Source organism: Balaenoptera ricei, chromosome 10 (assembly GCF_028023285.1).
Source record: "Balaenoptera ricei isolate mBalRic1 chromosome 10, mBalRic1.hap2, whole genome shotgun sequence".
In the NCBI taxonomy this organism is placed as follows: Eukaryota; Metazoa; Chordata; class Mammalia; order Artiodactyla; family Balaenopteridae; genus Balaenoptera; species Balaenoptera ricei.
The window spans coordinates 83,898,333-83,911,686 of NC_082648.1; the positions used below are offsets into that span (position 1 = coordinate 83,898,333).

The window sequence follows — 13,354 nt, forward strand, 5'->3', positions numbered from 1 at the left end:
AGGGCTCGGTGGGGAGGAGGAGAGTCACAGGCGGAAGGATATGTGGGCTGAGTGATGCCTCAGGGTGCCTGCTGCCCTGAGTCCCAGAGTTTCTAGGATGCCATACGGCAGCAGAAACCAGACGGGAGGCTGGTTGGGAACATTCCAGCTTCTGGGTATTGCTACCCCCAGAGGAGGCCGCTTTGAAGTCATGAAAGTCTGTTAGGACAGGATGTGTGCAGAGCGTGTGGGAGGGAAGGGGGGAAATTTCTGGAGGGAGGCAGATGCCAGGGAGGAGGGGCGGTACCTTCTGAACAGTCCCCACTCTGCAGGAAGCCTGTGCCTAGGCCTCCTTGTCAGGCCTGCGTACAGCCTGTGCCTCCAGCCTCCTCTAGCTGGGTACCAGGGATGCCCTCCCCGTGAGCCTCTTCCACCCTCTCTGCTGCCCAGCGGCTTGTGAGAGGCTTGCCCCCTAGAGGGATGGCAGCCGGGGCCTCAGGGATCCTTTTTCCCAAGATCGCCTGGACCTTGAGGACAGACTCCCCCGGGAGGCCAGCAGCGCCCAGTCCCCTCACAGGCTGCTTCAAGGGACAAAAGGAGTGGGATTTTCTTGGGAGCCTCCAAGTTCAGGCAGATGGTCCCCAAGACTTTGCAGGAACTGGGCTGAGAGGAGGACAGACACACGCCAGGACGAGGCCGAGGGAAGGACATGAAGGGCAGGCCCTGGATTCTCACCAGCCCCCCACGGCACCAAGGATCCCCCCCCTCCAGTTCAAGGTTTTCAGAACATCTGTGTCTTTTCTACTTACCACCGACTTGCGAATGCTGACTCGGGGCTTGGGGATGGGCTTGGAGGGCTTGTTTTCAAAGCTTTCTGGAAGCGTGGAGGAATGCCCCCCTTTCCTGGCTTGCAGCGCGAGCTGGTAAGCAACTTCAAATGCCTGTCCCAGCGTTAGGATGATCTCGTAGGCTAAATTCTGTGAGAGAAATGAGAAAGCATTTATGACAGCATCTTCCAGATCAGAACAGAGTGGCTGAGGAACACTGAGGGGGTGAACCGGCAAGGACCCTGAACTGTTCCACCTGATGTGGCAGAGAGCCAGGGGAAATCTGACAAACAGGACACTCTGGGTCCAATTTAGGGTCTGTACGAGGCACCAGTTACTGACGCGATGCACTTGCTTACAGCCACGCTGAGTAGCCTGCACCGGGACCCCGGAGCCCGCTCCAGCCGGGGTGGCTGCTTTGCTCCCAGGCCTCGGAAGGGAAGGGGTCACTCTGGTCCCTCAGCCTGGGGGGAGGATCCCACACACTCCACAGGAGGTGTTACTGAGAAGTCGGGGGTCTTTTCACCTCCCACATCTGTGATTCAGTGAACATCTCTGAGACACAATCAAAATCTAATTCAGGCAGAGGGGGGAGGCATTAGTCATGCTGGCGTGGCGTCTCACACTCACAGCAGCGAGCATGCAAACAGAGCCAATTATCCATCTATTTCTTGAGGCGTTTGCTCTCCCTGTGGGTCCACTCCATATTTTATCATCAAATCAGCAAGAGACAGGAGATCCTGTCAGGCTCGAATGCCATGCCAAGCAGTGCCTGTCTGGGAGAGAAGTTCTTTCCTTCGGACCTTCAATCACTCCCCGCAAGACGTCTAGCTTCGCGTCTCCAGATTCGTACTTCATTTCTGCCTTCTCTTCTGAGCACAGTCCCACCCTGTCTGCTGTCACTGAGAAAACAGGACATTGACCCCACAGAAGCAGGGTCTCGACAAGACCCGAGGTCACAGCGCATCAAAGAGCTGGATGCCTGTGGGTCACAGAGAGCTTTCTTAAAACCACGGCACCACGGAGAGCTGGCGTGGTCTGTCCCACGTTTCCATGCTCGTGAACGCCCCTAGAAAGTCTATGTGGTTTTTCCTCAAAACCACAGACACTGCGTTTGCTGATGTTGCACCCCTGCTCCCTCCGCCCCAGTCAAGCACACAGAACATCTCGATTCCCATGCTTCTGGGGAGATCCGCTGAGGACCGTTCTCACTTGCCGAAGATGGAGGGAGACGCGGGATGGCTGTCGGGGCTCGTGTGGAAGAGGCCCTTGGGTCTCCAGAAGGACCAGATTTCAGATCCACGCCGGACTGCCGGGGTTTAGGCCCAAGCCCGGGGGGAAACGCCCTGAGTGTGAGAACTGGTCTGACAGAGGATGTGTCCTCTCCTCTGAGCTACTCGTTAAGAAGCCGTGGCCCCTCAAGACAGACGTGTGCTTACTGGAGACCCAGCCTTGCACAGCCAGCTGAGCACTTCCCGCAAGGAGCTCGGGGCCCGAGTTTGCCTCCAAGCATGCGTCAGACTAGGAGATTAGTAACGCACCGACAAGTGACAGTGGCGGGCTGGCGGACAGCTCCGGCCGTGGCTGCACCAGGAGGGCTGAACCCTCAATGCCTACACTTGGCACTCGCGTCACCACCAGTGTTGCCCATTGCGTGGTGTGCAATGGGTCCCCTGGAAAGGGGGCCTGGGGCTTTGGGCTTTGGCTGTCCCCATGAAGTCCATTTTCCACAAGTGCTGTGGAGATAGTGGCTGTCTGTCTGTCAGGGACACGTAGCAGATATTCATGCTCTGGGTGGGCAGCTGGACTAAGGGAAAGATGGCAGATGCAGCAGTTCTGTAACATGTTGCTTTTTGATGCCAGAACAAAGGTGCTTAATGAGTGTGAATTCCTTTATCGTTAACCTAGAAACAAGTTCCTGAAAGTGAGATTTACTTAAAGTTCCAGTGTCTTCAAATGAAAGCCAAAGATGCTCATTTGAGCAGGTGAGATTTTCACAAGATTTTGATGGGAAGGCTAAAGGTTTTTGGAAGCTTCTGGGTTAGAAGCTCTGCCCTTTCATTGTAAAGAAGTTCCTGGTGTTAGGAAACTGCTGAGGTAAGACACAGAGACCAGACCAGACTGTGAGGTTTCCTGCCAAGCAGCTTTTCCTAGTTTGGCTTGCATTTTTTCTCCATGATGTCTTGCTTTTCGTTTCATGTAGAATGCCGCATTTTAAGAGTTCTTTTATGATCTGTAAAGAGTTGGACATTGTTACCTTTCCTACACTTTCTGTCACCTCGGTGTTTGAGGCTTCAATTCTGGATGCCAGTGACAGCCCACAAGGAGCAGCTGGTTGCTGATGGGGCTTTGCACGCGGAGTCCTGTGTTACCAAAGTACCGGGGCCCTTGAGGGGCGCAGATCCTCATCAGATGGGACCTGAGGACACATGTTTGAATGGGAAGGAGGGTTCATTTCTCCAGCCTCTCCTTAGTAATATCCCCACTACTTAAAATGGGAGGAGAGTTACTGTGAGAGCGGAAGACACTATAGGAAAGGGCCAAAAATGATCTGATCAGAGAGGCTTAGGTGACAAGCCCTTGCTTCCTCCTTTGAGCCAGGCTTGCTGACCCCAGAGATGCTGCCTGGCACTGAAGAGCCAGGGACGCTGCTCAGAAAGCCTGAAAGCCCACTTAGTTTCTGCTTACAACATATCATCGTCTTTACAACTGTGGGAGGCCAGGGCCAGAGACTGTGCCTGGCACACAGTAGGCACACAATAGAGGCTTGTTTGCTGAGTGAATGAATGAATATCTAAAGGGCAAGCTGGAGTAATAACACTACTAGTTATCACTATAGGTAGTATGGCTACCATTAAGTGAGGACTTCGTAGATATTAGGCATTGTACCAAGCACTAGATTTATCTCATTTAAGTCTTACCACAATCATCTGTAGTAGAATATCATTGTCCTTATTTTATAGATGAGGAAATTGAGGCTCAGAGAGGTTAAGTAATTTACCTGACATCACAGAGCTAGAAAGTTACAGAGCAGTGGTATGAACCAATATTTGTGACTCAAAAGTCTATGTTCTTAAGAACTCTAATTCAAAAAGATACATGCACCCCAATGTTCAAAGCAGCACTATTTACAATAGCCAAGACATGGAACATGGAAGCAACCTAAATGTCCATTGACAGATGAATGGATAAAGAAGATGTGGTGTGTGTGTGTGTGTATATATATAATGGAATATTAGTCATAAAAAGGAATGAATTCCATTTGGAGAAACATGTATGGACCTAGAGATAATCATATTAAGTGAAGTAATTCAGAAAGACAAATATATGATACCACTTACATGTGGAATCTTAAAAAATGATACAAATGAACTTATTTATAAAACAGAAATAGACTCACAGATATAGAAAACTTAAGGTTACCAAAATGGGGCTTCCCTGGTGGCACAGTGGTTGAGAATCCTCTTGCCAGTGCAGGGGACATGGGTTTAAGCCGTGGTCTGGGAAGATCCCACATGCTGCGGAGCAACTAAGCCCGTGCGCCTAGAGCCTGTGCTCCACAACAAGAGAAGCCCCCTCAATGAGAAGCCCGTGCACCACAATGAAGAGTAGGCCCCGCTCGCCACAAGTAAAGAAAGCCCGCGCGCAGCAGCAAAGACCCAGCACAGCCAAAAATACACAAATTAATTAATTTGAAAAAATTACCAAAGGGGAAGGGGGGGAGGGATAAATTAGGAGTTTGAGATTAACAGATACACACTACTATACATAAGACAAAGAAAAACAAGGTCCTACTATATAGCACAGGGAACTATATTCAACATCTTGTAATAACCTATAATGGAAAAGAATCTGAAAAAGAACATTATATACGTGTGTGTGTGTGTATATGTGTGTGTGAGTGTGTGTGTGTGTGTGTGTGTGTGTGTGTATATATATATATATATATATATATATATATATATATATATATATGCAGGTGCCTAGGTTGTTAACTTACTGACTAGAAGTGAATCTCTTAACTTTGTATCAACTCTGCCAATCCACTGTATCTTACATTAAACATTATACTCAAACCAAATATACATATACACATATATACACACACACACACACACACACATATATATATATGAAACTGAATCACTGTGCTGAAATCCTGAAGCACTGTAAATCAACTATACTTCAAAAAAAAAAAAAAAAAGTCTATGTTCTTACCCTCCCAGGTGGGTAGCTTGTCTCCAAGGTGGCAGCCATCACTCTTCCCCTTCCCTCACGCCATGCTGTGAGAGGGGGTTGTTGAGAGGGCTAGTCTGTTCCTCTACATCCTTGAATCTGGACTTGTTATAATGACTTTCTCAACTAACAGAATGTGCAGAAGTGACATGCTGGGACTTCTGAGATTAGATTGTGAGAGGTCTCACAGCTTCCACCTTGGCCTCATGGAACATTCACTCTGAGGGAAACCAGCCACGTATAAAAAGTCTGACCTCCCTGAGACCACCATGTTGTGAGTATGTCCAAGCTGGCCAGGGGAAGAGGCTGCCTGGAGAGAAACAGCAGTTGCAGCCACCGCAGCCCAGGCTCCAGATATGAAGCGAAGGAGTGATACTGGACATTCAAGCTCCAGGAGATGCCACACAGAGGACCAAGGCCCCAGACAGATGGCCCCAGTCAAGCCATCCCAGCATCTGCAGTCATCTGAGTTACCTAGTGGAGGCCCCAAATACTGTGGAGCAGAAGAGCAGAACTGCCGTGCTCTGCCCCAATTCCTGACTCTCAGAATTGTAAACATGATAAAGTGGATGTCGTTTTACAGCACTAAGTTTTGGGGTGGTTTGCTAAGTAAGCAGCAATAGATAACTGGAATACCATGCAGTGCTAAGGAAGGCTGGCTGGACCCTCATTCACGTGGTGGAAGAGGAACCATCAGCCTGTGAGCTGGTCACAATTAGCAAACTGAATCCAACAAAACATAAAGATTATACACCATGACCAAGGTGGATTCATCCCAGGATCACAAGGATAGTTCAACATACACAAATCAATCAATGTGATATACCACATCAACAAAAGAAAAGGTAAAAACCACACGGTTATCTCAATAGATGCAGAAAAAGCATTTGATAAAATTCAACATCCATTTATGATAAAAACTCTTATAAAAGTGGGTGTAGAGGGAACATATCTCAACATAATAAAAGCTATTTATGACAAACCCATGGCCAATATAATAGTGGTGAAAATCTGAAAGCCTTCCTGCTAAAATCTGGAACAAGGATGCCCACTCTCACCACTTCTATTCAACATAGTATTGGAAGTCCTAGCCACAGCAATCAGACAAGAAAAAGAAATAAAAGGTATCCAAATTGGTAGGGAAGAGGTAAAATTGTCCTTATATGCAGATGACATGATACTATATATAGAAAACCCTAAAGATTCCACACAAAAACTACTAGAACAGTAGTAGTACAAATTCAGCAAGGTAGCAGGATACAGGATTAACATACAGAAATCGGTTGCATTTCTTTACACTAACAAGGAGATGTCAGAAAGGGAATGTAAACGGTCTCTTAAAATTGCATCAAAAAAGACTTAGGAATAAACCTCACCAAGGAGGTGAAAGACTTATATGCTGAGAACTACAAAACATTAATAAATGAAATTGAAGATGATTCAAAGAAATGGAAAGACATCCCATACTCTTGGATTGGAAGAATTAATCTTGTTAAAGTGGCCATACTGCCCAAAGCAATCTACAGATTTAATGTGATACTTATCAAATTACCCATGACATTTTTCACAGAACTAGAAACAAATAATCCTAAAATTTATATGGAACCATAAAAGACCCAGAATTGCCAAAACAGGAGGCATAACCCTCCCAACTCTTTAGGCAATACTACAAAGCTACAGTAGTCAAAACAGTGTGGTACTGGCACAAAAATAGACATATGGATCAATGAACAGAACAGAGAGCCCAGAAATAAACCCATACACCTACAGTCAATTAATCTTCAAGGAGGCAAGAATATACAATGGGGAAAAGACAGTATCTTCAGCAAGTAGTGTTGGGAAAGTTGGACAACAGCATGCAAATCAATGAAATTAGAACACACCCTCACATTATACACAAAGACTTGTATATAAGACATGACACCATAAAACTCCTAGAAGAGAACATAGGCAAAACATTCTCTGACATAAATTGTACCAATGTTTTCTTAGGTCAGTCTCCCAAGGCAATAGAAATATAAGCAAAGATAAACAAATGGGACCTAATCAAACTTATAAGGTTTTGCACAGCAAAGGAAACCATAAACAAAACAAAAAGATAACCTACAGACTGGGAGAAAATATTTGCAAATGATGTGACCAATAAGGGTTTAATTTCCAAAATATACAAACTTCTCATACAACTCAATAACAAAAAAACGAACAATTCAATCGAAAAGTGGGCGGAACACCTAAATAGACATTTCTCCAAAGACAACATACAGGTGGCCAATAGGCACGTGAAAAGATGCTCAAAATCGCTAATTATTAAAGAAATGCAAATCAAAACTACAACGAGGTACCACCTGACAGAGGTCAGAATGGTCATCATTAAAAAGTCTACAAATAACAATGCTGGAGAGGGTGTGGAGAAAAGGGAACCCTCCTACACTGTTGATGGGAATGTAAATTGGTACAGCCACTATGGAGAACAGTATGGAGGTTCCTTAAGAAACTAAAAACAGAGCTACCATATGATCCAGCAATCCCACTCCTGGGCATATATACGGACAAAACTATAATTCAAAAAGATACATGTGGGCTTCCCTGGTGGCGCGGTGGTTGGGAGTCTGCCTGCCAATGCAGGGGACACGGGTTCGTGCCCTGGTCTGGGAGGGTCCCACATGCCACAGAGCGACTGGGCCCGTGGGCCACAACTACTGAGCCTGCGCGTCTGGAGCCTGTGCTCCGCAACAAGAGAGGCCGCGACGGTGAGAGGCCCGTGCACCGCAATGAAGAGTGGCCCCCGCTCACCACAACTGGAGAAAGCCCTTGCACAGAAACGAAGACCCAACACAGCTAAAAAAAAATAAAAAAAAAATAATAAAATAAAAGATACATGCACCCCAATGTTCATAGCAGCACTATTCACAATAGCCAAGATATGGAAACAACCTAAATGTCCATTGACAGATGAATGGATAAAGAAGATGTGGTACATATATACAATGGAATACTACTCAGCCATAAAAAGGAATGAAATAATGCCATTTGTAGAAACATGGGTGAACCTAGAGATCATACTAAGTGAAGTTAAGTCAGAAAGAGAAAGACAAATACCATACGGTATCACTTAAATGTGGAAGCTAAAATATGACACAAATGAACCTATCTATGAAACAGAATCACAGACATAGAAAACAGACTGATGGTTGCCAAGGGGGAAGGGGTTGGGGGAGAGATGGAATGGGAGGTCGCAGTTAGCAGATATAAGCTTTAATATACAGAATGGATAAACAACAAGGTCCTACTGTATAGCACAGAGAACTATATTCAATATTTTATGATAGGGACTTCCCTGGTGGTCCAGTGGGTAAGACTCCACACTCTCAATGCAGGGGGCCCAGGTTCAATCCCTGGTCAGGGAACTAGACCCCGCATGCATGCCACAATTAAGGAGCCCGCCTACCGCAACTAAGACCTGGTGCAACCAAATAAATAAATAAATAAATACTAAAAAAAAAAAAAAAAAAACAGCAGCCCACATGCTGCAGCAAAGGTCCTGCATGCTGCAACGAAGACCTGGTGCAGCCAAAATAAGTAAGTAAATATTAAAAAAATATCCTATGATAAACCATAAGGGAAAAAAATATAAAAAAAGAATGTGTATATATATATGTATTACTGAATCACTTTGTTGTATAGTAGTAGTTAACACATTGTAAATCAATTATACTTCAATTAAAAAAAACCCTAAAAATAGAGTTGCCATATGATATGATCCAGCAACCCCACTCCTGGGCATATATCCAGACAAAACTATAATTTGAAAAGATATATGCACCCCTATGTTCATAGCAGCACTATTCACAATAGCCAAGATATGGAAACAACCTAAATGTCCACTGACAGATGAATGGATAAAGAAGATGTGGTACATATACGTCAATACAATGGAATATTACTCAGCCATAAAAAAGAATGTAATAATGCCATTTGCAGCAATATGGATGGACCTAGAGATTATCATACTAAGTGAAGTAAGTCAGAAAGAGAAAAATATCATACATCATTTATATGTGGAATCTAAAATAGGACACAAATGAACCTATCTGTGAAACAGAAATAGACTCACAGACATAGAGAACAGACTTGTGGTTGCCAAGGGGGAGGGGGGTGGGGGAGGGAAGGATTGGGAGTTTGGGGTTAGCAGATGCAAACTATTATATAGAGAATGGATAAACAACAAGGTCCTACTGTATAGCACAGGGAACTATATTCAAAATCCTGTGATAAACCATAATGGAAAAGAATATGAAAAAGAATATATATATGTATAACTGAATCACTTTGCTGTACAGCAGAAATTAATACAACATTGTAAATCAACTAGACTTCAATAAAATTAAAAACAACAACAGCAACAGTACCTAGTCACAGGAGGTCGGAGCCTCCACTCCCAGCCCCGACCTCGGGGAAGGTGGCTGATGCCTGTGACCCGTTTTGGTCACAGCGTCACGGTAAGCACTAAGGAGTCCCGTCACATGCTAGCTCAAACCACAGAGCTGGAATGTCCTTTCAAGTTGGCATGACCACACTCTCATCTCTGGTTGCTACCTTGCTCGGGCATAAATCCAAACTCATTTAGCTTTATGTTCATTACCTCTCATCCCTCAAATGCTGTAACCTGGTTGTCTCTGACCCTGGCTCCTTCTGCCCCTCCTAGCTTGTTGGAAGATACCTGCCTTGGCCTTTCCAGCGTGTCTCTTTTTGGGACCACACTTATTATGGCAATTGACGTTGAGTATTTTCTACCTTACACAGACCACCAATGAAAGAAGGAAGCCTGTGTGCATGTGTCCTCAGGGCTGGTGTGGGGGGCAGTTACTGGGAAGAGTATGCTCTGAGTCTCAGTTATTTTTTGTTTGTTTGTTTTAAAATGGGGATAATAACACATGCAGTATCCACCTGACTGGATTATTTTGAGAATCATTCATAATAACATTTACCCTAATGACAATACCAGCCAACATTTATTATTTACTGTTTGCCATGTTGCACATGGACTATCTCATTTAATCCTAACAAACCCTGTGGGAGTTATTATATTAAACAGCTGCAGGGCCATTATCATCCTTGTTTTGCATGTGAGAGAATTAAGCTCAGGAAGGTTAAATAACTTGTTCATGAGGCCAGCACCTGGCTGAGCTGGGATGTGAATCCAGGTGTTCTGAGAGGCTGTGCTCTTGATCACTGTACCTTAGAATTATACTTAAGATAAAAAGACTCAACATCACTAATTATTAGAGAAATGCAAATCAAAACTATAATGAGGTATCACCTCATGCCGGTCAGAATGGCCATTATCAAAAAATCTAGAAACAATAAATGCTGGACAGGGTGTGGTGAAAAGGGAACCCTCCTGCACTGTTGGTGGGAATGTAAATTGATACAACCACTATGAAAAACAGTATGGAGGTTCCTTAAAAAGCTAAAAATAGAACTACCATATGACCCAGCAATCCCACTACTGGGCATATACCCTGAGAAAACCATAATTCAAAAAGAGTCATGTACCACAACGTTCATTGCAGCACTATTTACGATAGCCAGGACATAGAACCAACCTAAATGTCCACTGACAGATGAATGGATAAAGAAGATGTGGCACATATATACAACGGAATATTACTCAGCCATAAAAAGAAATTGAGTTATTTGTAGTGAGGTGGATGGACCTAAAGTCTGTCATACAGAGTGAAGTAAGTCAGAAAGAGAAAAGCAAATATCGTATGCTAACGCGTATATATGCAATCTAAAAAAAAAAAAGGTACTGATGAACCTAGTTGCAGGGCAGGAATAAAGATGTAGACATAGAGAATGGACTTGAGGACACGGGGTGGGAGGGGGAAGCTGTGGTGAAGTGAGAGTAGCATTGACACATATACACTACCGATTGTAAAATAGTTAGCTAGTAGAAAGCAGTAGCATAGAACAGGGAGATCAGCTCAGTGCTTTGCAATGACCTAGAGGGTTGGGATAGGGAGGATGGGAGGGAGGTTCAAGAGGGAGGGGATATGGGGGCATATGGCTGATTCACTTTGGTATACAACAGAAACTAGCCCAGTATTGTGAAGCAATTATACTCCAATAAAGATCTATTGAAAACAAAATAAATGATGGAAAAAAAAAAGACTTCGGCAGACCTAAATAGACATTTCTCTAAAGAATACATACAGATGGCCAGTAGGCACGTGAAAAGATGCTCAACATCACTAATTATTAGAGAAATGCAAATCAAAACTACCATGAGGTTACCACCTCAAACTGGTCAGAATTGCTATCATTAAAAGTCTACAAAGAATAAATGCTGCAGAGGGTGTGGGGAAAAGGGAACCCTCCTACACCGTTGGTGAGAATGTAAATTGGTGCAGCCGCTATGGAAAACAGTACGGAGGTTCCTTAAAAAACTAAAAACAGAGTTACTATGTGATCCAGCAATCTCACTGCTGGGCATATATCTGGAGAAAACTCTAATTTGAAAAGATACATGCACCCCAATGTTCATAGCAGCACTATTTTCAATGGCCAAGACATGGAAGCAACCTAAATGTCCATCAATAGATGAAAGGATAAAGAAAATGTGGTGTTTATATATACAATGGAATACTACTCAGCCATAAAAAAGAATGAAATAATTCCATCTGCAGCAACATGGATGGACCTAGAGCTTATCATACTATGTGAAGTCAGAGAAAGACAAATACCATATGATATCACTTATATGTGGAATCTAAAATATGATACAAATGAACTTATTTACAAAACAGAAACAGACTCACAGACAAAGAAAACAAACTTATGGTCACCAAAAGGGAAAGGAGGGGGAGGGATAAATTAGGAATTTGGGATTAACAGATACACACTACTATATATAAAACAGATAAACAACAAGGACCTACTGTATAGCACAGGGAACTATACTGAATATCTTGTAATAAACTATAATGAAAAAAATATGTATAACTGAATCACTTTGCTGTACACCAGAAACTAACACAACATTGTAAATCAACTATACCTCAATAAAAAAAAATAGAAAACTTCTGCAAACTGCTAAAAAAAAAAAAAAAACCAACTTAAAAACATTAAATACAGAAGCTCCTGGGTGGTGGATGCATCTTGGCTGCGGTGAGGGTCTCATGCCTGGACCAGTCTCCAGGCAGAGGGTGTTCTTTATGATTTGACGTGAACCCTTAGCACAGGGATTCTCAGCTGGTGGCCCTGCCCCTCCCATGACGAGGGGTGATGTGAGGGAGGAAAGGCAACACTCCCTCTCCAATGGAGGCTCTTTAGGGTGGAGGCAGGGAACCCCAATTCAATGAGGGCACATTACAATCTCCAAAGCCCTTCCCTTCTCCCCCTGGGATTTTGATCTGTGGATTAAGAATTGCTACATTAGAGGTATCTGCAGGACGATCATATTTTAAGGATAGATTCTAAATGTGATCCAGGGATGCAAACTTGTTTTTCTATGCAAACTAGATTGATCTGTAGGCCAGCCTGTATTTACTGTGAGCTTCTTGAGGCAGTCAGGATTGGCAGTTGAACATCAATCACCACGGATATTTACTGAGCTACTTCCTTGTGTCAGGGGCTGAGTCCCTAGTGCCTGGCTTCTAACAGATGTCCAGGAATTGCTCCCTGAATGATGTCAGGGAGAGGGGGTTCATGATGAGACAAAGAGGTGTCCCCCATTGTCCTCCTGCATCCTAGTCACTGAGGCTGTACCTGGCACACCCATCATTTTGGTATTAGAATAACTGAAGCATAGGCTTTAGGCAATCTGTCCCCTAGGAAAAACTCTGGGCACCCAGGTAATTAATTTATATTAATTGGCACATCATTAGGATTTTTCTGTGTTGGAAACTCCTGGTTTGAAAATCTTTTGGGCTCAAGGGTTCAATGGCATATTTGCAAGAATATTCATCGTAGTTTAAAAATTTCCCCCTAATAGGGAACTGATTAAGTATACTACATAGATCTACACAGTGAGATACTAGGCAGCCATTTAAAATGAAAATGGAGGCATTTAAAAAACTGGTTAAAAGACTCAGTAAAAACTATGTATATGTACATAGATGGTATCTGTCTATGTGCATAGAAAACAGTATATATCAAAACGTTACTAGTGGTTATCACTAAGTGTTAAGACCGTGGACAAATTTTCTCTTCTTTATACTTCTTTGTATGTTTCAAATGACGAATAATTTTACAATCATAAAAAATAATAAGCTTTTGCATTTTGAGCATTAAAAATAAGAGAAAATCTT

At 43.6% G+C, this 13,354-nt stretch overlaps 1 protein-coding gene across 7 annotated transcripts in view; it reads right to left on the reverse strand.

Moving 5' to 3' along the window:
- Positions 1 to 13,354, reverse strand: part of ANKS1B (ankyrin repeat and sterile alpha motif domain containing 1B) — a 1,156,005-nt gene that overhangs the window by 3,358 nt on the left and 1,139,293 nt on the right. For all 7 annotated transcript variants that reach the window (XM_059936736.1, XM_059936735.1, XM_059936734.1 and 4 more), the window contains one exon: positions 789 to 956. In XM_059936736.1, the coding sequence (XP_059792719.1) occupies positions 789 to 956 (168 nt within the window). The remainder of the gene's footprint in view (positions 1 to 788; positions 957 to 13,354) is intronic.